The sequence below is a fragment of the Myotis myotis genome, unplaced genomic scaffold (genome assembly GCF_014108235.1).
Source record: "Myotis myotis isolate mMyoMyo1 unplaced genomic scaffold, mMyoMyo1.p scaffold_m19_p_21, whole genome shotgun sequence".
NCBI classification, from domain to species: domain Eukaryota; kingdom Metazoa; phylum Chordata; class Mammalia; order Chiroptera; family Vespertilionidae; genus Myotis; species Myotis myotis.
In genome coordinates, this window is record NW_023416326.1 from 2,563,340 (window position 1) to 2,587,686 (window position 24,347).

General features: G+C 50.0%; 3 protein-coding genes across 7 annotated transcripts in view; 2 read left to right on the forward strand and 1 right to left on the reverse strand.

Moving 5' to 3' along the window:
- The window catches only part of CDC73 (cell division cycle 73), a 62,299-nt gene extending 58,046 nt beyond the window's left edge, over positions 1 to 4,253 (reverse strand). The window contains exons 1-3 of the mRNA XM_036354499.1: positions 4,000 to 4,253; positions 1,795 to 1,900; positions 781 to 850 (exon numbers count right to left, since the gene is read on the reverse strand). Of these exons, the coding sequence (XP_036210392.1) occupies positions 781 to 850; positions 1,795 to 1,900; positions 4,000 to 4,130 (307 nt within the window). The 5' untranslated portion in view covers positions 4,131 to 4,253. The remainder of the gene's footprint in view (positions 1 to 780; positions 851 to 1,794; positions 1,901 to 3,999) is intronic.
- A 1,552-nt stretch (positions 4,254 to 5,805) lies between these two features.
- GLRX2 (glutaredoxin 2) lies at positions 5,806 to 9,924 on the forward strand. Of its 2 annotated transcripts, none has more exons than XM_036354671.1 (4): positions 5,806 to 6,041; positions 7,417 to 7,480; positions 8,641 to 8,817; positions 9,711 to 9,924. In XM_036354671.1, the coding sequence occupies exons 1-4, from the start codon at positions 6,028 to 6,030 to the stop codon at positions 9,849 to 9,851; spliced, it is 396 nt and encodes a 131-aa protein (XP_036210564.1). In that variant the 5' UTR covers positions 5,806 to 6,027; the 3' UTR covers positions 9,852 to 9,924. The 2 variants fall into 2 exon arrangements, with proteins under 2 accessions (XP_036210564.1, XP_036210563.1); XM_036354670.1 differs by lacking the exon at positions 5,806 to 6,041 and adding an exon at positions 6,442 to 6,620.
- CHML (CHM like Rab escort protein) lies at positions 7,411 to 23,202 on the forward strand. 4 transcript variants are annotated; one of them, XM_036354665.1, is made up of 3 exons: positions 13,910 to 14,091; positions 14,866 to 14,929; positions 16,232 to 23,202. In XM_036354665.1, exon 3 carries the CDS (start codon positions 16,551 to 16,553, stop codon positions 18,510 to 18,512), a length of 1,962 nt encoding a protein of 653 aa, XP_036210558.1. In that variant the 5' UTR covers positions 13,910 to 14,091; positions 14,866 to 14,929; positions 16,232 to 16,550; the 3' UTR covers positions 18,513 to 23,202. The 4 variants fall into 4 exon arrangements, with proteins under 4 accessions (XP_036210560.1, XP_036210558.1, XP_036210562.1 ...); XM_036354666.1 differs by lacking the exon at positions 13,910 to 14,091 and adding an exon at positions 14,115 to 14,370; XM_036354667.1 differs by lacking the exons at positions 13,910 to 14,091; positions 14,866 to 14,929 and adding an exon at positions 7,411 to 7,480.
- Positions 23,203 to 24,347: the final 1,145 nt, after the last annotated feature.

Consider the following 24,347-nt stretch of genomic DNA (forward strand, 5'->3'; position numbering starts at 1 on the left):
AGAGACCAGGGGCTTGGCCGTCCCTCGGTCAGCGCTGCCCTCACAGGAGGGCTTTGGCGGGGTGGCGGGGAGGAAAGCCAGGCTGGAGTGGGCTCAGCGAAGCAGAGGTAGAGCAGCAGCAGCAGGGCTACCGCACCATGCTGGCAAAGGTCTCTGCGGCAAAAAGGGTCAGACCAATGGAGTAGCAGAGAGTAGGAATGTAGGGGTCATTTTCATTTTCATGAGCCCTTACTGTCTGTATTCTAAAGGGAACGATGCAGAAAACTGGTGATACAAGAGGAAAGCAAGAATTTTCAAAGGCAGCCCTGGTCGGTTTGGCTCCGTGGATATAGCGTCAGCCGCTGACGGAAGGGTCACGGTTCGATTCCAGTCAAGGGCACGAACCTCAGTTGCAGGCTCAATCCCCGGCCCCGGCAGGAGCATGTGCAGGAGGCAACCAATTGATGTGTCTCTTTCACATGGATGTCTCTCTCTGTCTCTCCTTCTCCCTTCCACTCTCTCTAAGAATCAATGGAAAAATATCTTTGGCTGAGGATTAACAAAGAAAGATAAATAAATAAGTAAATAAAAGGAGAATTTTGTATAAAGGATTTTCAAAGGCAGAGCCTGTGAGAGTGCGCGAGGTGATGGAGCCCGTTCCCGTGGGTGCCTGGCCTTGGGAGCCGGGACCACGCACTCGCTCTCCCGGGAGGGGAAGGGAGCCGATGCACACAGTGCAGGCAGGTCAGGCTTTAGGTCATCTGTCTGCCTAAGAGCGACCGCAGTGTAAAAAGGACTCACATGCTTCACCATTGAGATAGCCAAGCAGATCTTTCCGGTCGGGTCTTCTAACCACAGGAATGTTTTCAGTCTGAAATCAAAAGTTTAAGTTAGAAATCAAATCAGTAACTATGATAAGAAACTTGGTAAAGATACATGTCATGCCCTAGCTGGTGTGGCTCAGTGGATAGAGCGTCGGCTGCGGACTGAAGGATCCCGGGTTCGATTCCAGTCAAGGGCACATGCCTGGGTTGTGGGCTCGATCCCCAGTGCGGGGGGCGTGCAGGAGGCAGCCAATCATTAATTCTCTCTCACAAGTAATGTTTCTCTCTCTCTCCCTCTTGCTTCCTCTCTGAAATTAATAAAAATATATTATTTTTTAAATATATTTTATTGATTTTTTACAGAGGGAGAGAGATAGAGAATTAGAAACATCGATGAGAGAGAAACATCGATCAGCTGCCTCCTGCACGCCCCCACTGGCGATGTGCCCACAACCCAGGTACATGCCCTTGACCGGAATCGAACCTGGGACCTTTCAGTCCGCAGGCCGACGCTCTATCCACTGAGCAAACCGGTTTCGGCATAAAAATATATTTTTAAAAGAAATTGACACTAGGTATGTATTTCTTGTTCAGAAAACCAGTGTTCAAACACTGAAATGCAGAAATCAGGCAAAACTGAAAACAAATTAATTTATCAATAAGTGTGAAAAGTTTGATTAAACATTCATTTTAAAAGTTTTCTGTTACTTTTAATTCTTTCTGATGTCAAAAACGTTTTCTAAAGATTAAACTAGAGTTCTGAATACCAGGGTTCTTCTACAGACAAGTTAAGTTTTTTAAAACATCCCTACAAATAACCTCAAAACTTCTGTTGTCGTAACCACCACCCCCACTTTACATGTAAAAAAATCGACATCAATCACCACGTTGTCATGAGGACACGCTAGGAGCCTTTCGTCCTTTGGATCTGAAACCCATGCCGTGATAGCCACCAATTAAATAAAAACGTTTTAAAATGAATTCTACTCACGGCTGCGCGTCGGACATACACAGGATGAGAAAGGTGCACATTATTGAGGAGGAACAAGATGGAATCCAAGGTGTAGTACTCCCGGGGCTGGCCTTCCTTTCCCGTCCTGAAACAGCGACAGCAAGAGTTTACTCAACTCCCACTCGGTCCTGTGCGCTTCGCTCTGCGTGCACCCGCCGAGACCGTTAGCTCTCCCACAATGGATTTCACACGGCCAAGGAAGACAGCATGAAGCACCTCGTAAGTGGCCCTGTCATTTGGGCCAAAGGAACCAAAGGCAGGCAATGACAAAAAGCCAGACGGAGGGAAGCACACAGGTGCACCCTAAGGTGCCTGCATTAAGGATGTGGCCCAGGTTCGGTTCTGGGCTTTGCCAATGGAGAAGCTTGTCAGTAAGGCACTGAGGACCCCCGAGAATGAGTGACACTGACTCCCAGCACTGTCACCAGGTGCCAAATACAAGAGACTGGCTCCACGTCTCCTAAGCGACATGCTTACATTACAGCAAGCACCACAATGAGCTTCGAGGTGCCGCTCTTGGGACCGCCCTCACAGGAAAGCAATGATGTAAAAGCCCAAGGAATTCTACCTGTGATGAAACATCGCCCTCTCCTTCCAGAGCTGGGGGCGCAAGCTCTTTACCGCCCAACGTCAGCAACCAACCCGCCTCCTACGCCTCTCCCATCCACACCAGTACCATCAGCCCAAACCCAGTTTCCTAGCCACACATCACCGTCACTTACTGCGCTGGAACCTAAGGTGTGGGTAACCCCAGAGGCTCGCTCAGGACACAGAAAAACCAAGTCCAGAAGGCCCGCCTGCACCAAGGGGGGGACGCCATGGAGACGCGCATGTTTACACGCGCACGAGGCAGGAACTGGGCGAGTCCCTGCTGTGCGAGTGCGAGTCGCTGTGCGAGGCGCCCCCTGGTACCCGCCCCCCCCCAGCCCCCCCACCCCCCCCCCCCCCCCCACCCCCGCCCGCCGAGTTGCTGTCAAACATTTCCGCTCCGCTCGGCTCTCAGCCTTTTCGGCGTCCAGCTCCCTGGTCCTGGAAGAGCCGCCCCATCCTCTCGCCCTCAGCGCCCTCAGCATTCCCACCCGTTCCTTCCGGCGCATTCGTGTGTCCATTCGTTTACTCAGGAAAAGGCCTGCAGCGCAGCGTGTCTACAGCCAAACGGAACTCCTGAAACCCCCCCTGGCCCCCCAAGATCTTGGTGACCGAGGAGGGCACCCTCCTCCGGGCAGGCACCAGGGCCCTGAGAACTTCCCTATCTGCCAGGTGGAGCCCGAGGGCTCTTTAACCATTAAAAGAAGAAAGAAAGAAAACTTCAAGCAAACGTGATCATCACTCATTCTCTTTCTGAGAGAGAAAACGCGCGCAGGGGGGTGGGGAGAGCCGCTCCCAGCACAGGTCACACAGCCCCGGGGCCACAAAGGCGAAAACGGAAAAGAGCCTCACACGCCCGTCACCCCCCCGCCCCGCTGCTCCGCGACTCCCCCCAAAGCCCACGGCTCCCTCCCACCCGAACCTGCAAGCTCCGGCCGCGGGCCCCTAGGACCCCAAGTGGACCCTCCAAGGGAGCGAGAGACGCCCCCGAAAAGACCCGGGCGACGGCCAGGCCGGGGCCTCCGCGCTTTCCGCACGACTTCAACCAGGACGCCCCACGTGGATCGCCCCCACCAGCCCCCCAACCCGGAGCCCCCCGCCCCTCCCTTCGGAAGCCCCTGCCTCCACCCGCAGCCGCACCACCTGCAGCCGCACCACCTGCGGGGCCCCCCGAAGGGGCCCGGTTCCGACCCCAGTCCCGACCCCTTCTCTCTCCAGGGAACCCCGAAAGCGCAGGAGCCGGGCCGGGCGCCGCGAGGGCAGCAGTCACACTCGCGACGCGGAGCGAGGGAACCGAGGTCAAGAACAGACCGGGGGCGTCCCGGAGGCGCCCCCGCAGCACCCCCGAGCCTCGCCAGCGCTCCGTGCAGGGAGCTCCGGGGAGCGGGGCAGGAACGCGCCGCCCGAGCACCCACAGGGGTGCACGGCGCCCCCTTCCCCCCCGCAACCCCCGCGAAAAGTGCAAGTTTGGCCCCGGAGAAACTTTTCACACCCCCCACCCGCAGCCCCCCGGGTCCCCACCCCCAGGGGCCCGGGGGGAGGGGCCGGCACCAGGTGCCGGGGCGCCCGACTCGGCCCGGCCCCCCGCACACGTACCCCCACACCACGTAGTTGGTCTTCACGTTCTTGGGCCAGGAGAACTCGCCGAAGATGACTTCGTCCCCCTTCACCACAATCTCCTTCTTCTGGATGTTGTACTGTCGCAGGACGCTGAGCACGTCCGCCATCTTCCGCCCCTTCGCCGCCGCCGCCGCCGCCGGCCCCGCGCACCGCCGCCGCCCTCGCCTCGCCCGCCTCCGGCCGCGCCCGTCGCCTCGCTCGGCTGCCGCTCCCCGTCCGCCGCCGCCGCCTCCGTCGCCGCCGCCGCCGCCGCGCACCCACTGAGGCCGCCGCGCTCGCCGTCGCCAGTAAAAGGGGCAGGAGCCGCCCAGGCCGCCGAGGACCCCGCGCTAGGAGGCGAGGCCCCGCCCCCGGCTGCCCGCGGAGAACGCCTGACTGCGTGCCCCCAGCGCCACGCCGCTCCGCCGCCGCCGCCAGGGGGCGTGCCCGTCGCCCAGCAACACGCCCCTCCCAGACTTCCGCTCCGCCAGGTGCCGACTCCCAGCGCGAAATTCGCGGCGCAGGGGACGCCGGCGCGCACGTATGACGCACAGACGGGGAGCGCGGGCGCGCACGTACGGTGGGCGTACAGGGAAGTCACCGTCGGGCGCACGCGCAGAGCAGTACCTCATGCCCCTGTCCCGCTCCACGCCCCCCTCTCCCGCCCCCACACGGTTTTTGCTCCTGGTTTGGGTCCTGGCACAGCGCTCCTAAAAGCCTTGGAATTTACTGGGTGGCTGACGTCTTCTGCTGCTCATAACAAGGCCCTTCCTGGTACACATGAGTGCAGGTTAATAGGGTGACTCCTGGGAGGTCCTATTGCATAGGCCATCTCTACTAGAGTGAACTTAGGACATGATTGTTTTGCCTCCTAATGGTCTCTATCTTGTAAAACAGTTTGAGGCCAATGAGGTGAAATTCGACTTCAAAACCTAAGAAAACAGTAAATTTCCTAAAGAGATATATTTTTTAAAAAATTTTTTTTTGATTTCAGAGAAGAAGATAGAAGTATCAATGATGAGAATCATTGATCAGCTGCCTCCTGCAGGCCCCTCACTGGGGATCGAGCCCGCAGCCGGGCATGTGCCCTGACAGGGAATCGAACCGTGACCCCCTGGTTCATAGATCGACGCTCAACCACTGGGCCACACTGGCCCAGCCTAAACAACTACCTTTTTATAAAAACAAAACAAACCCCACAGCACTGTCAGCAGCATGCCTTCATGTTTAAAGGTAATTGTGGATTTAGGAAGATGACGTCACGCCTTTGGGGATAATGGTTTTTGCAGCTCACTTCCACCCTTTTATGAAGTCATGATGCATAGCCCACTTGCAAAAGTAGAAAGAGAACTGTCAAAAGTTCTAATTTTTTTTTACCTTGGTAACTTGAATCTTAAACTTAGCTAGTGGAGCATGAAGGATCAAAAAAGGCCTGGATTGCTCTAATAATTGGTCAGAGATTTAGGCAGGCCATTGGACCTTTGAATTTAGCAGGTTTCCATGTCCACAGTCAATTAAAATAAAGGCCCACCGTGTCCGCTTACATAGCCGCACCCAGGGCCATTATGACCATGACTGTGCAACAGGCTTGTCATTAGAGCGCTGGCCTACTTTTAAAGCCATGGCAACACGCTGCTGGGCTCTCTTAAGTTTTATCTTCTCGTGACTTTTATTTTGAAGCCTTTGGAATGAACGTTCCACAATTTTTCATTGTGAATGTAAAGCCCAGCATGCCCATGACTGTGATGGGTGGGTTCCCGGGGAAGGGCCTTATCTTTAGATGACGCGTGCAGGCTGTGATGTCACCGACTCGGAGACCTGTCCGACAGGAAGCGGTGGCGCCGCTGCCACCCTTAGGCAGGCACCCAGACACTGTGTGGGACAGTCCTTCTTCTCCCTCTCTGCTCACCGGGATGCCGGCCACAGCCCCACGCGCTGTGCCCACCTGCCTGTGAGCCTTCAAGAGCCGCGCCCACCCTGACAGGACCAGGTGCGGGGCTGGGATCATCCGGGCTGGGACCACACATGGAGGCCGACAGGTGAGAAGCTGGCCGGCAACCAGGCGGCTGCGTACAGGTGGGAGGGCTCGCCCGGTGTCCGCGCTCCCGGCCGCCTCACGCGGGCCACCCGGGAGGGAGAAGCCTCGCTGGGGCGCCCACCGCACCTGCGGAGGGGCTGTCATACCGGGGGGGCGGGGCCCGGAGTGCGGGGGCGGGGCCTGCAGGCAGAGGCGTGGCGGACCGTGTGGGGGCGTGGCCTTGAGCGGGGAAAGTGGTCGAGCGTGCGGGGGCGGAGCCTGCAGGCAGAGGCGTGACGGTGCGTGCGGGGGCGTGGTCTTGAGCGGGGAAAGTGGTTGAGCGTGCGGGGGCGGGGCCAGCTAGCGGAGGCGTCGCGGAGCGTGCATGGGCGGTGTCTTGCGCGAGGGGGCGTGGCCGGGCGTGCGGAGGCGGGGCCAGCAGGCGGGGGCGGACTCTCCCGGGTCGCGTTTTCCTGTGTCCCCTCCGTTCGCTGCGGCCCCGCTCTCCGACCATGATCTGGCGCCCCGCGGTCCTTGCGAGGACGCGACTCGCCTGGAGCGGGAGCGGCTCGGCGGGGCGGCTCGGGGGGGCGGCCTCAAGGTACGGAGCGCGGCCGACAGGGCGGGCTCAGGGAGGGGAGACCTGGCGCCTCTTCCCTGGGGCGCCACCTGGGCCCCAGTCCCATCCAGCCGGGCCCCCAAAGGGTGCGGAGAGGTGGGTCCCTGAGCGCCTGCGGGTCCTGGAACTCAGGTGGAAAACACTGCAGTCGCGTCCGCTTGGACACTCCCTCCCCCAGTGGTTGCGTTGGGATTTCAGACATTTTCAGACCGACAGGGGATAGCTGTCCCGCTACGTATGTCTCAGACGCTGCACGGACGCCCTCGGGCTGAGTTACAGGCTGGTGCGCCTGCTTGTCTGTTTGCTGGCGCTGCAGGGAGGGAGGGGCGCTTCCTGCGCCGTGGCCTCGGCTCGGAGATCGGGGCTGCACCGGGGACAGTGCTTGCCCTGCGCCGCTTCCCATAACCACTGGCTACCGGCTGGCGTGGAGGCCCGCCCCGCGGTCCTGGCCGTCCCGCCCGCTGGCACATCTGTGCGGCCGCTGTGCCTCCTCCATCCGCCCGGGATCCCTTCCCACCCGCTTCCTCTGGTGGCTTTTACCGGCTTTGCAAGACAGGGAGCCCTGGAGCTTTCTGGGCGGAGCTAGGAGGTGCTGGTCCCCGAGGCCCCTGACGGTGTGTTATCCCAGCTCCAGGGATCCCTGGGGCATTTCGCCTTTGGGCGCTCCACGCCCGGGGCGTGACTCGAGGGCGCTTGGAGAGCTGTTGTCGGAGTGAATCTCACCTGCAGCATTGCCCTTACTGTCTGATGAACCAGTCCCTTTAACAATTCCTCGTAGGATGGGCAACAGCACGTCGTCGACTTGGGGGAAGCCGGCAGCTGCTCCCGTGAATCAGATCCAGGTGAGTGGTGTGGGGCAGGGCCGGGGTGCTGTGCACAGCCAGGTCCAGGGAGTGCCCTTAGGACACCCCTCTGGTCTGCAGGTTCTCCCTCGCTGGCAGCTGCGAGACAGTCCTGTTTCTCCTTCCCTGTCCACCACTGACCAGGACCACATCCATCACGGTTCTGCCTGCATGCCTTTGGCTGAAACAGTATTCACGCACAGCTGTAGGAACGCAATGGCAGAACCTACTGTGAGGGAGCTGCCTCCTAAAATAAGGACAGTCACAGCTGTTCAGCAAGCACAGGCTTGAGGAAAGGGGAGGAGAGTTCCAGAATGTTTGGCCCTGTCCTCTCTTTCTTCTCACCCTGGAATCTCTTCATCCACATTTCTTTGTGGGGGTTTTTTTTTAATTTTTTAATTGAGTTCAGAGAGGGGGAGTAGAGATAGAAATATCAATGATGAGAATCATTGATCGACTGCCTGCTGCACACCCCACACTGGGAATCGAGCCCACAATCACTCATGTGCCCTAACTAGGAATCGAACCGTGACCTCCTGGTCCATAGGTCGATGCTCAACCACTGAGCGACACTGGCCGGGCCAAAGCCTTCCGTTTAAGAGAAATATGCATCAGTCCTCACCACTGACAGTTGAGGCAGGTGGGGCGTTACCTCCTGAACATGCACTGAATGTCTGAGAAGTAGAACAACAGGGTGAAGTGCGGTGGAACTGGACTCCCTTGGATCAAATCCCGGCTCTGCCACTGAGTAGCTGAGGACCAGGAGTAAGTTATTTCCCTTCCCCGGCCTCACTCTCCTCGGTGTGGAGTGCAGAGGACGGCAGGACCTCTCAGGACTGAGGGGAGGCTTCACGGAGCTGGTCAAGGTCACGTGTTGAGCGTTGTGTCCCGCACACAGGTGTTTGCTGTCTATGAATTGGCTGCCGCTGTTAGGACTCCATGCCAACAGTTCCCATCTGTTGCACCCTTTGTTCCTAATAGTGTTCCTTGGAAATGAATGCTATTACCCTCAAGCACCGATGAGAAGGGAGGCGATGGAGACTTAGTTCCAGCCCTGAGTCAATCCTGAGACGCCAACATTCATATCCTTCCGCAGTATCATTTCTTTCCTTCCAAAAGATAACGTCTGGCATTAAGATGATTTGTTTGCTTGACTCCAGGAAACCATTTCCGATAACTGTGTGGTGATTTACTCAAAGACATCCTGTTCCTACTGTAACATGGCAAAGAAGCTTTTCCACGACATGAACATAAACTACACAGCGGTGGAACTGGACCTGCTCGAATATGGAAGCCAGTTTCAGGACGCGCTTGCCAAGATGACTGGCGAGAGAACCGTGAGTCCGTGCTCTGTGGTGCTTCCCCCCCAAAGTGGGTGCTGACCTGGGGAGAAAGGGGGTCACCCTCGTGTTAGGGAAGAGGACCCGGGCATTCTCTGAAAATCTTCATTGATAAAGAAATGGCAGATCCAGGAACCAGATTCATAGACTAGGAAAGAGGGGAGTTAATTCGTTTTATTTTTATCCTTCATCATGGGTGCATGTGTGTGCGTGTGCGTGCGCGTGCGTGTGTGTGTGTGTGTGTGTGTGTGTGTGTGTGTGTGTGGACAGTACAGACTGTTTCAGCAGGAGTGCTTTAGTGCTCCATGTGCTTAGAGTCTTTTTTTTTTTTAACTTTATTTCAGAGACAGGAAGAGGGAGACAGAAACATCAATGATGTGAGAGGATCATTGATGGGCTGCTTCCTGCACGCCCCACACTGGGGATTGAGCCCACAACCCGGACATGTGCCCTGACCGGGAATCGAACCATGACCTGGTTCATTGGTCAATGCTCAACCACTGAGCATACCAGCTGGGCAGATTCTTTAAATTTGTGGATTTTTCCATAATATGCATTATCAGAAAAATACCCAATGTTGCCACTTTCCTTCTTATGTGCATGGAAGAAACCTGTGTACTCTTCCCCTTTAGTCAACAACTGTAAGAAAGTTAAACATTAGTAATAATTAGAGACTTTTATGTGTCAGGTGATTAGGAGGAAGGGCTTGGAGAGTCCAATGGCCCTAAATTTAAATCCCAGCTCTGTCATTTACTGATCACTAAAGAGCTTCTGTAGTGTTGTGCCCGGCCCATAACGGTACCCAGACGTGAGCGTCTCCATCCTTATTACGCGAAGTGCTGTTCTGCTGCTGACACTCGGTGACACCTGATCTTATGTGTATCCGACAGGTGCCAAGGATATTTGTCAATGGGACTTTTATTGGAGGTGCCACCGACACCCACAGGCTCCACCAGGAAGGGAAACTGCTTCCACTGGTTCATCAGTGTTACTTGAAAAAAAGCAGCAAGCATGTTGGCGACAGTGTTTGAGGATGTCTCACTATGTGACCAGTCTTCATGAAAATGTTGTTAAAATGAACAATAAATCGCAGTGGAAACCTCATCTTCCTGCTTGCCGTTTTTTGAGCAAAAGAGATGGTGTTTAGAACTGGAGGAAGGGAGTTGTGTCAAAAGGAAAGGAAAAGATGTGTTTTATTGGGAATGCATATGTGAATTCTACAGACTTGGTGTTCTTTACTATATATACTGTTCTGAAGGAGTTAACGTCTTACCTTTTACAGGGTTTAGTGATGAGGACTGATGTGTAATTTCTCTTTAAAATGTAAGGCTCTCACTGATACGGCTGTGAATGTGGCAGGGACGTGTCCTTGTCCTGTATTGGGACAACAGGCCCTCCCACTTTGTACTCCTGGAGTCAGAGAAGTATATGACATTGGTAGGATGGAACGAAACTTATTCCAGAAAAACAAAATCACGCATTTGAGGACTTAGTGGTTCCAAAGAACAGAACTGTACCTGTGGGCAGTGTAAAACAGAGAAAGCAGGCCCACGATGGAGTTGCATGTGCTAAACCTAACACCTAAGACCTAAACTAACTGCAGCTTCCGCCCCTCCCAGGAATGCAAAGGTAGCCGGTCAGTCTGGAATCTCCTCTCAGCACATGGGGAGGTCCCCCCTGGAGACCCTGCTCCCCCAACTCTCCGCTGTCAGCTTCCTTTCTCACCCCTTCTGCCCAACAAAAGGCTTTCATTTTGTGCAACTCTTCAACAGAAATGAGGAAGAAAAGGTCAGCCTCATGTGAAACAATTCAGAAACGTACTGGAGTTACTAGTGGTGCCTAGGAAGCGTGTTCCCAGACGATCCCACAGTCCTAGGGACCGATGACCAGATGCTGGGACGAGAGAAGCTACCCAGAGAGAGGAAAAAGGATTTTAAGAGAAGTGGGGTGCTTCTGCACTGGGGTCAACGTGGACCAGGGGACCTTGGGTCAGTCGGGCGGGAGACAGCTGGGGGCGGCTTGGGCTCCCTATGCGGGCTTATGAAATTGCCGCTGGGGGACCCCGATGAAGCAGGAACTGGGACTGTTTCATTCTCACGTGGTACCTTCTAACACTGGAATGCAACGGAGGGGAACCAAAGTCTGACCACCGTGGAGCTGCCTTTGGGGTATTGATTTTCAGCTGCTTACTAGGAAACAAAAGGCTCAGAACTTTTGACTCTCCCCCCCTTTCCTGCCCAAGAGATTCAGGGAGACCTGAGGATGCCACCTTCGCCGAATCTGCATTAAGTGTGGACGCAGAACAGGGCTTCGCGGGTGCCTGTCAGCCACATACCCCAGGTCCCACCGTTTCCCAGTCGCTTATCGGGGATTTTCCCGCCACGTGTGTGCAGCTCTGCCTCAACTCGTGGAAACCCCCATCCTCGCTTCTGAAATCTAAGGCCCCATTCTTCTCTGTGCAAATGTCCGACACACACAGCGAACGGTGCCTGTTGGGGGGGAGAAGGGGGGCGGGTCATGCCTACGTGAGTCCCCGCGCGTGGGTATTAAACTTTGATGCTCTCCCGTGAGCCCGTCCGTGTGCATTTGCACGGTGTGGAGGAGGCTACTTCTGCAAAGCCAGGAAGGATGGGGCGGGCGGCCAGGGGAACCAAGCAAGTGGGATTGGGCTGGACCTTTGCGCCCCATCCCCACCTTCAGGGAGGGGGAAGGGCTGGACGAGGGACTTCAGGGATGACTTACTCACGTCTGTGGGGTGAAGCCCCCATAAAAACCCTAAAGGACGGGTGTGCAGCTTCCGGCTGGTGCACCCCGGAGGCACCGGGCTTCGTCCTGCACATGCGCACTGTGCTCGGTTAGGAATCGGCACAGGGAGGGAGAAACAAGTATGACAAAGGCCCGTATTAACAACACGGGGGCTGGGCCCGCTCTCAGGCTCAGGGCCTCACCGCCCTCACTCACCTCGTCACACACGAGCACGAGCACGAGCGGCACTTCCCGGCTCCTCTCGGGCGCACCCCCATTCCCAGCATCACTGCTCCCGCCCATGGGGCCACTAGTGACTGAGACAAGGGGGACCGGCCGCAGCACCGAGCCTCCGCCACAGCCCACCTGCCCCCGGCGCGGCCACGACTTGACGCACGGGCAGGAGCGTGCGTAGGGGAGGACCTCGCGAGACTTCACAACGAGACTTCACCACGTGAGACTTCCTCACGCGAGAGTTCACCATGCGAGCTTTCCGCGCACGCCCCAGACCAGCGCGCAGGTGGCCCGGCGCCTGCATTCTTCCTGGGTTTTTTCCATTGAATGTTTCCGGATGCGAGGAGGCCGCGGGTAAGTGGAGCTGCAGGTGAGCGTGGGCCTGTCGCAGGGCCCGGTGGTGGACCCGACCCGGGTTTGCCCAGGTCCCAGCTCGCATTGTAGGGGCGACTTCCGTTTCTTCTCCTTCCCCATGCCTTTGCACGGCTGCTAGACGTTACCGTCCACGGGACGGGGGAGACAACAGACGTTTATTCCCCGCTCTTCTGGCGGCTGGGATGTCCGAGATCGAGGTGCCAGCTGATTGGGTTCTTGCCAAGGCCTTGCTGTGTCTTCGCGGCAGAGAGAACGCAAGCTCTCAGCCACCCGTCACCAGGGCTAAGGCCTGGTTACCTCCCAAAGCCCTTCTCCTCAAACACCATCGCATTGGGGGTGAGGGTTTCAACAGTAAATGTTGGGGAGACACATTCAGTCCGTAACACCTTCCAGCTTATGAAAGTACAGAATGTAAGGAAAACAATGGGTGTGAACCTTTTTTTTTTTCTATTCAGAACCCTAGGCTAGAAAGAATGACCAGTTTAAGAAAAGTGTTAACTTTTTTTCTCAGTCCTCTTATGTGTAATGGTAAGATCTACACGGTAAACTGTCTACTGAGGCCCACTAATAATTTTTTTAAAAATAGGCCATTTGTTTTCTCATTGTATCACGAATCAATTTACACTTAAACTTCCAATTTTCTAATTGGGAAGCTCGAAATCTGTTGACGACAGAAGTTGTCTTTGGTGTAAGTGTACCTGGGTTTTATTGTGTTCTAACGAATGTATATCATAAAAGACAACAGATAAGCAATATTTTTAAAGTCAAGGGTTCCTCAGAAGGTTTAAAATGGTTACAATGTTTTAAGTCATTTTTTTTTTCACCTATGGAGAAATGTGTGGTTTTTTTTATCTCCCTTTCTCCATGCAACTGTTGACTATCGTCTCTAAATAGAGAACCTCATGTTCAAAGGTTTGGTGGGTATATTCCGATGTAACTTGATTTCACCCTCTGCCTCGCTTCCAGACATTAAATGCAACTAATTCACGGCTTAACTTATTTTTTTTTCTAATTGTTCCTTGGGCATGTTTACATTGAGGCTATATGACATTCTCTAGAGAAGATATTGCCTTACGTCAGTCCAAACCTGTGGTATACAAGAATAGAGTTTTTCATTTTTGCGTACATTCTGTAAGAATATCACTTCTCGAGAAATTTGTACTTGTGGGTACAGTATACTTAGGTACCATCCCTCCGTGGTTGACCCTGATTTTCTTTGATCATTTCGATGTGGCTTTATTGTGCTTTTTGAATGATGCTTCCCACTTGTCAAGATCCTCAAATTCATTCAGGGGTTCTGCCTTAACATTTCCAAAATAATTGTATAGTTTTTGCAAAATCTCGGAAAATGAGGGGGGAGGGAAGCCTCATGAAATGGTATTAGGTCATTTGTAATGTCCCGCTTATTTTAAAGGATTAAGGTTTGTTTGTAGCATCTTAGCATTTAGAGTTTGAGTTTGTTTTTCTGGGTCCATCTACCGGTGGAGGAGGGGTGTTGGGGCGGGGCCCGGAGTGTGGAGGCGGGGCCTTGAGCGGGAGGCGGGGCCTTGAGCGTGCGGGGGCGGGGCCTTGAGCGGAGAACGTGGTCGAGCGTGCGGGGCGGGGCCAGCTGGCGGAGGCGGGGCCTTGAGCGGGAGGTGTGACTGAGCGTGCGGGGGCGGGGCCTTGAGCGGGGAACGTGGTCCAGCGTGCGGGGGCGGGGCCTGCTGGCGGAGGCGTCGCGGAGCGTGCATGGGCGGTGTCGTGCGCGAGGGGGCGTGGCCGGGCGTGCGGAAGCGGGGCCTGCAGGCGGAGGCGGGCTCTCCCGGGTCGCGTTTTCCTGTGTCCCCTCCGTTCGGACCGTGATCGAGCGCCGCGCGGTCCTTGCGGGGACGCGGCTCTCCCGGACCGAGAGCGGCTCGGCGGGGAGGCCTCGAGGTACGGGGCGCGGCCGGCAGGGCGGGCTCAGCGAGGCGCGGAGACGTGGTGCCACCTGGGCCCCGAACCCATTCAGCCGGGCCCCCTAAGGGTGCGGAGAGGATGGGGCCCTGAGCGCCTGCGGGTCCTGGAACTCACTGCAGTCGCGTCCGCTTGGACACTCCCTCCCCCAGTGGTTGCGTTGGGATTTCAGACATTTTCAGACCGACAGGGGATAGCTGTCCCGCTACGTATGTCCCAGACGCTGCACGGGACGCCCTCGGGCTGAGTTACTGGCTGGTGCGTCTGCTTGTCTGTTTGCTGGCGCTGCAGGGAGGGAGGGGCGCTTCCTGCGCCGTGGCCTCGGCTCGGAGATCGGGGCTGCACCGGGGACAGTGCTTGCCCTGCGCCGCTTCCCATAACCACTGGCTACCGGCTGGCGTGGAGGCCCGCCCCGCGGTCCTGGCCGTCCCGCCCGCTGGCACATCTGTGCGGCCGCTGTGCCTCCTCCATCCGCCTAGGATCCCTTCCCACCTGCTTCCTCTGGTGGCTTTTACCGGCTTTGCAAGACAGGGAGCCCTGGAGCTTTCTGGGCGGAGCTAGGAGGTGCTGGTCCCCGAGGCCCCTGGCGCTGTGTTTTCCCAGCTCCAGGGATCCCTGGGGCATTTCGCCTTTGGGCGCTCCACGCCCGGGGCGTGACTCGAGGGCGCTTGGGGAGCTGTTGTCGGAGTGAATCTCACCTGCAGCATTGCCCTTACTGTCTGATGAACCGGTCCCTTTAACAATTCCTCGTAGGATGGGCAACAGCACGTCGTTGACTTGGGGGAAGCCGGCGGCTGCTCCAGTGAATCAGATCCAGGTGAGTGGTGTGGGGGCAGGGCCGGGGTGCTGTGCACAGCCAGGTCCAGGGAGTGCCCTTAGGACACCCCTCTGGTCTGCATGTTCTCCTTCGCTGGCAGCTGCGAGACAGTCCTGTTTCTCCTTCCCTGTCCACCACTGACCAGGGCCACATCCATCACGGTTCTGCCTGCATGCCTTTGGCTGAAACAGTATTCATGCACAGCTGTAGATGGAACGCAGGCTGGGGAAAATTGTTCTGGCTAAGATGAGGGAAAATACAGGCTCTCTCTAGCTCTGTTAGTAAGAATACAATATGAGGAGTTTTGTGGGGGTTTTGGCGGGAGACTTCACATTGCTTAGCTCAATTAAAAATGTATAAATTCTTTCTTAGAAATTTTATAGAGATTACTACTCCAGGAAAATATTGGTATACTTTGATAAAAACAGATCCGCTGTTTATAGCATAGGTTTGATCTAGTTTGAATTAATTTTTATATATATGCATATGGATATCCAGTTTTCCCAGCGCCATTTATTGAAAAAGCTGCCCTTTCACCATTGAATCTTGGCCCTTGAAAATGCACCTATTCCAATGTTAGAAGTGTTATTTATGTTAATACATTTTAACATATGCGCCCAGGAATTTTCCTTCTTAACTTATTCCTAAAAAAACACACATGCATGTGTACATTCATGTAAAGATTTGTTATAAATACATTTTCCCTTCAGTAAACTTATTATTTTTGCACTTAAATATTTTAGAATGCCAGGTGTTTTACTGAATCAGTGCTTTTATAACAATCTGGTTGATTCGGTTGAAATAGTCTCATGTTTCCACCATGAGACTTTGAGGGTGGGTGGGTATGGAAAAGACTCTGTCCAGCTGTCCTAGAATCACCCACACACTGTATTGGGCCTGGGAATATTCCTTGTGGCAATGTGCTCATCTTCTCCGGTCTGTTTCCATAAACACAGTGGAGCACACATTTCTTAACAGTCTAAGCTCACAGTCACGTATAGTTTCATTCAAATACTAGTTGTCTTAAAAACAGGAGTTATAGAGTTGTATTCTGTTCATTTATTTTGTGGGACATTATTATACCCATTTTTCATTATTGAATTTTCTGATTGGGGGAATATATATCTATTGTTCATTTCCAAGAAATTAGAAAATATGTGAGAAAGCATTTAATGACTTGCTTTAGTAGAGGCTTGTGTCCTAATAACAAGTCAGGCTCCACTGGATTGTAATTACTGTTGCATGAAATTACTTTCCTCTTAATATTGTTTACACTTGTATTTCTTGAATTTTCTTGCACAGAAGAGTTCCAGTCACAAATGCATGTGTGATGCACTTTGACACGTACTGCTAAGATGAAATGCAGAAATGAAAGCCACACGTCCGTGTTAGTATTCTCAGATGCGATTAGATGTACTTTATCATGTTTTTATGCTACTGACCTAGAAAAAAATTAAAAAGGGTAACAGACATCTAGGACCTGCGACCTGGATTCTTCTGGGATGACCTGGGACTTCACAAGGAGAGATTTTATCACAGCCCATTCACACCTCATCTGAGCCCTCGCCTGGATTCATACTCATTTCCTTCATTGGCACTTGTCACCACTTTATCTCCCAGGATGGCGGACAGTCTCCCTACAGAGTTTGATGTAATTATCATAGGGACAGGTTTGCCTGAATCCATCCTTGCGGCTGCATGTTCAAGAAGTGGGCAGAGAGTTCTACATGTTGATTCGAGAAGTTACTATGGAGGAAACTGGGCTAGTTTCACCTTTTCGGGATTGCTCTCCTGGTTGAAGGAGTGTGAGCAAGACAGTGAGGCTGGGGACAACAGCACTGCTGCCTGGCAAAACCTGATCCAGGACACAGAAGAAGCCATCGCTCTGCGTGGGAAGGATGACACCATTCAACACGTAGAAGTGTTCTGTTACGCCAGCGAGGACACGGGTGACAGTGCCGAAGAGATTGATGCTTTGCAGAAAAATCCTTCCTTGGTAGCGTCTAGTACCCTCACCAAACCTCTGGATCCTGCATGTCTGTCTGAAGAAACACACTCAGACAGTACTAGCCCCGAAATGCCTGCCAAAGACACTCCACAACACGATGGAGAAATTTTACCAGAAGTAACCAATAGAGAGGAAACTGAGGTGAAAGAAAAGGATTGTGGAGAGAAAACTTGTATACACACAGTCTCAGACGGAGCTGAGGATGAAAATAAACCTGTGGTAGAAGACAACGTGGGTCAACCAAAGAGAAATAGGATTACTTACTCTCAGATAGTTAAAGAAGGCAGGAGGTTTAATATCGACTTGGTCTCAAAGCTGCTGTATTCTCAAGGCTCGCTGATCGATCTTTTGATCAAATCCAATGTTAGTCGCTACGCTGAATTTAAAAATGTCACCAGGATTCTCGCATTTCGAGAGGGGAAAGTAGAACAGGTGCCTTGTTCCCGAGCAGATGTCTTTAACAGCAAAGAGCTCACCATGGTAGAAAAGAGGATGCTGATGAAGTTTCTGACATTTTGCTTAGACTATGAGCAGCATCCTGGGGAATACCAGGATTTCACACAGCGCCCCTTTTCCGAGTACTTAAAGACTCAAAAGTTAACCCCCAACCTCCGGCACTTTATACTACACTCGATCGCAATGACAGAGCCATCCTGCTTGACAGTAGACGGCCTTAAAGCAACAAAGCACTTCCTTCAGTGTCTTGGACGGTACGGCAACACTCCCTTCTTATTCCCCTTGTACGGCCAAGGGGAAATCCCCCAGTGTTTCTGCAGGATGTGTGCTGTTTTTGGTGGAATCTATTGTCTTCGCCACAGAGTGCAGTGCCTCGTGGTTGACAAGGCATCTGGAAGGTGTGAAGCAGCGATAGATCATTTTGGTCAGAGAATCAGTGCGAAGTATTTCATAGTGGAGGACAGCTACCTTTGCGAGGACACCTGCGCAGGCGTGCAGTATGAGCAGATCTCCAGGGCCGTGCTCATCACGGACCAGTCCGTGCTCAAGGCAGATTCCGACCAGCAGATCTCCATGTTGACGGTCCCTCCAGCGGAACCAGGCGCGCGTGCCGTTCGGGTCGCTGAGTTATGTTCTTCAACCATGACGTGCATGAAAGACACCTACCTGGTGCATCTGACCTGCCCATCCGCTAGCACAGCAAGAGAAGACTTAGAACCAGTGGTGCAGAAGTTATTCACCCCCTACGCGGAGGCAGAAACAGATGAGGGAGACCCTCCGAAACCGCGGCTCTTGTGGGCTCTTTATTTTAACATGAGGGATTCCTCAGGGGTCAGCAGAAGCTCTTACCATGGCTTACCTTCCAACGTGTATGTCTGCTCCGGGCCTGACTGTGGACTAGGAAACGAGCACGCAGTCAAGCTCGCCGAAACCCTTTTCCAGCAGATCTTCCCAGGAGAAGACTTCTGCCCGCCACCGCCCAATCCAGAAGACATTATCTTCGATGGGGATGACAAGCAACCAGAGGCTCCTGGGACCAATACTCTCATCGTAGCCAAACTAGAATCCTCCGAAGGAAGCCAAAACCTAGACGGCCCAGGACAACATCTTCAAAATTAGGAAAAAAGAAAAGGCTGGAAATGCTGCTGTGGGCCTTCATCCTGGCGTCCGAATATTCTCATTAAAGGACAGCTTCCGGCCTGAGGAAGCTGAAGTGGTTATATGATGCGTGCTCTCAGTCACTGGATGTCTGTTAACCTGTCAGTAACTGATTCATTAGTTATTGGACTGTTTTTTGTTTGCTTCAGAATGTACTCCGTGATCCAGAATCTTAAACAGGGTTAGCTTTATTTTAGTATTGGGTGTATAGGTGAGGGTTCCATATTAGCAACTGTGCTTAAAGGAGGATTATATTGTATCTGCTAATGACTTTCAGATTTTATTCTTGTCTACAATGACAGTGTCTAAAGGGTATTTTACTTTGCAACTAAGATAGTTGCTACCACCTCTGAGTAAAACACACACACAGTAAATGATGTGGGTCTTTTGTATATAATATAAACATTTATGGTAGCAATAGCAACTAATGCAAGTGCCAATATAAAATTGTCTAATTAAAAGACTAGCTTTGCATGATCCTTTATTTGTGAAGGTCTGATGTTTACAAATGTCTCACTGTTGAGTTCTCCTAAGCCACCCTTGTAACCCAGAAGGCAACATCACCACCACAATCTTCTAACATTAGAACAAGTGCCAGAAAGTCCAGTTACTTGTTGAAGAGCTCATTCTTGGGAGGTTCCGTCAGAGAAAATGTAGGGGAGAAGATTCGTTCTGATTCAATATTTCAGAAAATGTCTGCAGAACCCTGGCACCGAAAAGAAGAGTTTCCAACCAGTAACTCAGGCAAAAAGAAAAAACAAATTGTTCAAGGCACCAGATACTTTAGAAGGACTGTTTTTCAAATCCCCAAGGAGGAACCAAGTGAGTCCGTTTGAACCCGGGGTTCCCTTGCCCCGCCTTCTCGGTGAGGGTGAGCCTTCCTCCCCTTTGGCTCGAGCATTATAATTCACAGCATGAACTGCAGCTGACAGGAGTGAATCTAAGCAGACTTCCCACATCCCTTTGGTTGTGTCCCACCCCACAAATAGGGAACCACCTTCATCATCGCTCTGCCTCTTGGCTGGTGTCTATGTAGGGGATAGAAATACACAGTTTCCCAGACCCACCAGGAGTCGTGAAGCTGTTAGTGATGCATCCAGCTGTGGAGCGGTAACAAGAGGTGAACCTCTCCCTTCCAGTCCCCTTTGCATTCCTCAGTGAGAATGAGCTTCCCGTAGGGAGAGAGGCCATCAGGAGAGTTTCTGTTCCGGAAATGAGCCTTGACTGTGTGCTGGCCACTTACCGTGCTCTCTCATTACGGCTCCTCGACCCTGAGAGGCAGATGTTGAATACATTTTCAAAACAGAAATCAAGACTTCGTTCATCCTTTTCTCCGAGTCTGGTAGGTAAAGAGCCAGCGTTGGGATCCAGGCTTTCGCGATTTCAAAATCCTTCCATGAACGTTAACGTAGAAGAATGCGGATTCCGGAGGAGGGAAAATGCCCCCGAAAAGTCAGTCTGTTGTTGCTGGTGAAGGAAAGGAGATAGAAATTGGTCTCTGCTCATTACCGAATTGGAGAAATGGGAAGATTAGGAGTAAAAATAAAGATAGCTTAGAGCTGTGGACCTCATTGAGACAGAATTTGGCTAAGTTTTAACAAAAGAATGCTTTCTAATCATGCATCTTTTGATCTGAACACCATGTCATGAGAAAACAGATGCACTAAGCCAAAAGATGTTCTGAACAGTCTTTTGTTGCTGTTCTGTGTGCGGAAAATGGAACAAGAAAGATGAAGTCATTTCTGCCTTCCTGAACAGAGAGGAGTCATAAATTGGTTTTATATGGTTTTTGAATATAGCAAAGTGATATTATTGGATGGATCCTAAAGTTTAAATCCAGCCAAAATGCCTGAAATAGATCTAAAAATTACTCATTAAAACGAAAAAGAATTTAAGATGATAAATAAGATGGAGGTGAAGGTAATCCAGACCTATTGAAAAAAAATTTTCAATTTCAATAAGAATATTCATAAGAATTTGAGAAAAGGAACAGTGAGAAGTTGCAAAAAATGTAGAGCCAAACATAATGGAAACAGAAGAAAAGTGTTAAGCTAGTCCAAAATAGGGATGGTTTTGAAAACTAACAATGAATACATTACTTTCTACTGGAATGCAAAATAAATCAGAAATGAGAAAAGTTATGACCAATACAAAGCCTTAAAAAATTAGGGAATATTATAACATAGTATAATTTTTGGATGACTTGGAATCTTACTCTAATGGACTTATTGGTGTAGTTTTTCAAATGTTCAAAGAATAAATAATATCTGTATCATGAAAGATGATATGCTGATATTTGCATTTTGAGGCAATTGTGGCCTCCATACTAGAAGTCAAACATTTTGAAAAGGGTCTCATTCTGAACAGATGCGAAATATTGTCAAATAATACACAACAAATAAAATACAGGCATACCTCATTTTATTGTACTTCGCTTTATGGCACTTTGTGGATGTTGCGATTTTTTTTACAAATCGAAAGTAAGACCCTCCACCAGCGAAAAGATTATGACTTGCATTATTTTAGCAATAAAGTATTTTTGTAGACATAATGCTGTTCACACTTAATTTTGTGAACATAGTGTAAACATAGCTTTTATATGCACTGGGAAACCAAAAAAATTCATGTGACTTCACTTCATTGTCATTTTTACGCTTTATCACCAATCCCACAACATTCTCAGAGGTATGCCTGCAACTAATTACTATGACTCAGGATTATACCAGAGCAAATTAGTAAAAAATTCAAGCTGTTAACTACAGATAACTTTAAAAATCTGGACATTTATCATGCATATTTGATTTAATTATCTCTGGTAATGATTTTGTTGGTTTCTCATAGTGTGATAAATAAAATCAAGAACTAACATCTTCCCTATTGGGGCAATTTATAGGAAATATTTCTCAAGCAGAAATCAAACAATCTTGACACAGTTTTTATGTACCTATGATTTAAGTAGCTTGTAATGAGCATTCACAAAATGAGAGACAACAGAAAGCAACACAATATTTTCTGGAACATGGCTTTGAAACTAGTGAAACTTACGTAAACATACTGACAATAGAAGACTAATTCAGGAAGATGCGGGATGTGCATTCATTTAAAACGAATCTCATTTCTAGATTCCAACAGTGACGAACTAAAATGTAAAAAGTTTGAATATTAATATATATGAACCATTTAAGGAATATTCTAAACTATATTGGGATAAATTAAGACCGACGCTTATATAGAAGCAAGTGGAAGGAACTGCACTGCACCCTAGTGCAGTGGAAAAGAAGGAATAGGGCGTCCGAAAACCAACATTCCAGTCCTCCCCTCACTACTTGCCAGTGGTATAATCTTGGAGAAATCACTCCTGGCTTCTATTTCATCATCTATAAAATAGCTACTTTGCAGCATTATTCTGAGGATTAAATTATATGTGAAATGTCCATAGGAATGGCAATAGGTGGCTTTCATATGTAGCTTTACCATACTGCCACTTCACACTCCTAGTGGATGCCTTATAATTTGACAGAATTGTGATAAATTATTTAGGAAAATAAGCAAGCCAAGATAAGTTTTTTTAATTTAGGGGGAAAAACGGGAGTCTCATACTTCAAATTCTTAAAACATGCTATTAAGCAACCTTTCTAAATATGTACTGAGTAGAAAGTTTAGACTAACAAGCCAGTTGGAAAGAAATAAATACTAAGTGCTGGTGGAAAGACTAGCTGGATGCTAGTATGGAAAGAAATTAGATCCAAATTGTATAATAACAATTCCAGGTGAATTAAAATGTTAAATATCAAGGTAAAAATAAAAACACTGCATTTCTCATCCCAATAATGGTACAAAGGAAACTTGATGGCAATGAAAATCATTATTGACAGGTAGATGAGATTAAGTAAATGAAAAATGTACTAAATAGGAGAGGAAGACAAGATGGGTTTTTAAAAAGCTACTTGCATTATATATATGGATCAAGGGCTTAATATTTCTTAAAGGGGAGATGCAAATCCATAAGGTTTTCTACTCTACCAGGCAAATTCATTGAAAGGATTGGTACAGATGAAAAAATACAAATAAATTCTAAGGATGATATTCAGATTTCCTGGTATTAAAAATGCAAATTGAAACAACTTTGACCTAATTTCTACTGGTTCATGCTAGTAGCAAAAGTTTTCAACTGCATGTTCCACATACCAGTAGTAGTATTCTATTAGTAGATTTTAAAAGAACTATTTAGAAAAACATAATAAGAGCTCTATAACCAATATCTTTTGATAGATCTCATTTTGAGAAGCATATATCCAGGAAAATAAAATTAAAGGATTAATTGTTTAAAGATATTTCTAGTAATTCCATTCATTTGAGTTTTTTTAAAGCCCAATAATTGGGAAATGTATAAATAAGATTTTGTGTATTGATATTGCTATCAAAAACTGTTATGTAGACATTAAATAATATTTATATATATAAAATTGTATGGGAAAATGTTTAAATGAGACTCAAAAGTGTTAGAACATAAGTTATATTTACTGATTATATTCATGTACATTGAGAATCAGAATAAAACATGATTAATTGGAATTTAACATTAAGAGGTCTTTATTTTCTGTAAAATACTGATGTGTGCAATGAAAAATAAAAGATTGTGGTGTACTGATTTGGTGAGAAATTATTGATTCCTGGGAAAGTTCTAAAATTCTCCTTTAGATGAAAAAAATATATATTTAAATATTAAATTCAAAGGATAATCTCCAAAAATGTTGATGTCAGGTTTTACAACTCTTGTTGTAAATACCTGTTTGAAGTTCACTCGGAAGGAAATGCATCTTTAAGCATTTTGCAGTGTTTTTTAAAAAAAAAATACATTTTTATTGATTTTATAGTTTTAAAGAACTAGGCATCCTTGGGGACATTCGTGCAGTGGGTTTATGCCAAAAGTTTTAAAAAACATATTTTTATTGGTTTCAAAGGGGAAGGGAGAGAGAGAAAAACATCCATGATGAGAGAGAATCATGGATCGGCTGCCTCCTGCACGCCCCACACTGGAGATCGAGCCCACAACCTGGGCCTGTGCCCCCACCAGGGAATTGACCCTGACCACCTGGTTCTTAGGTTGATGCTCAACTATTGAGCCACGCTGGCTGGCCTGTGCCAAATTTTTTTGTAGGTCATAACTAAAGGCCTTGAGCACCCCATTTCTGCTTGAGACTTTTATTCCTCTATTCACCCCCATACTCAAAAGTAAGAACAAAGGTATTCCATTCCTGCTTCCCTTGGATTCATCCTCCCAGACACCAGGGATATAGCTTCCACTGCCACCCTCTCCTTGTTTAGTAACTGTAAGTGCTGCTCCGGGAGGGCACAGCCAGAACCTCTTAGCCCCCTGAGACCTTCCAGAACCATCTCCCATCCCCCGCCTGGCCCAAACCCAACCCAGGGATGTGGGAAGCAGAGCAGACAGCACTGCCTTTCTGTGTTTGCTTGTCTCATTGATTTTCTTCCTGGCTGCTCTTTTGAACTCTATCCTTTAGATCACAGCCTTCCATGACTTTGAACTCGGTTTCTGGAGAATCATCGCTTCCTTTCCGTGTTACCATGTTACCTTGGCTGTTCCTAGTGCTTGATGGGCTGTTCCTCGGTTGGCGCCTTTGAAGTAGTGAGCACTCTTCCTCTTTAGGTCCTGTTTCGGTTTTAATAATTCAGCCCTTTGATGAGATGTTTTTCTTCTGCTTCCCAGCAGATGGTGATAGAACGCAAGTTTTCGTTTTCTTTAAATAATTTTAAAAAACAAATGTTCAGTTA

Bases quoted from the DNA above. Each gene is read 5' to 3' on its own strand.
- GLRX2 (XM_036354670.1), top strand. From the start codon at position 6,532: ATGATCTGGCGCCCCGCGGTCCTTGCGAGGACGCGACTCGCCTGGAGC. The intron at 7,481-8,640 runs GTGAGTGGTGTG...GCTTGACTCCAG, and splicing joins CTCCCGTGAATCAGATCCAG to GAAACCATTTCCGATAACTG. The intron at 8,818-9,710 runs GTGAGTCCGTGC...TGTATCCGACAG, and splicing joins AGATGACTGGCGAGAGAACC to GTGCCAAGGATATTTGTCAA.
- CHML (XM_036354667.1), top strand. From the start codon at position 16,551: ATGGCGGACAGTCTCCCTACAGAGTTTGATGTAATTATCATAGGGACA.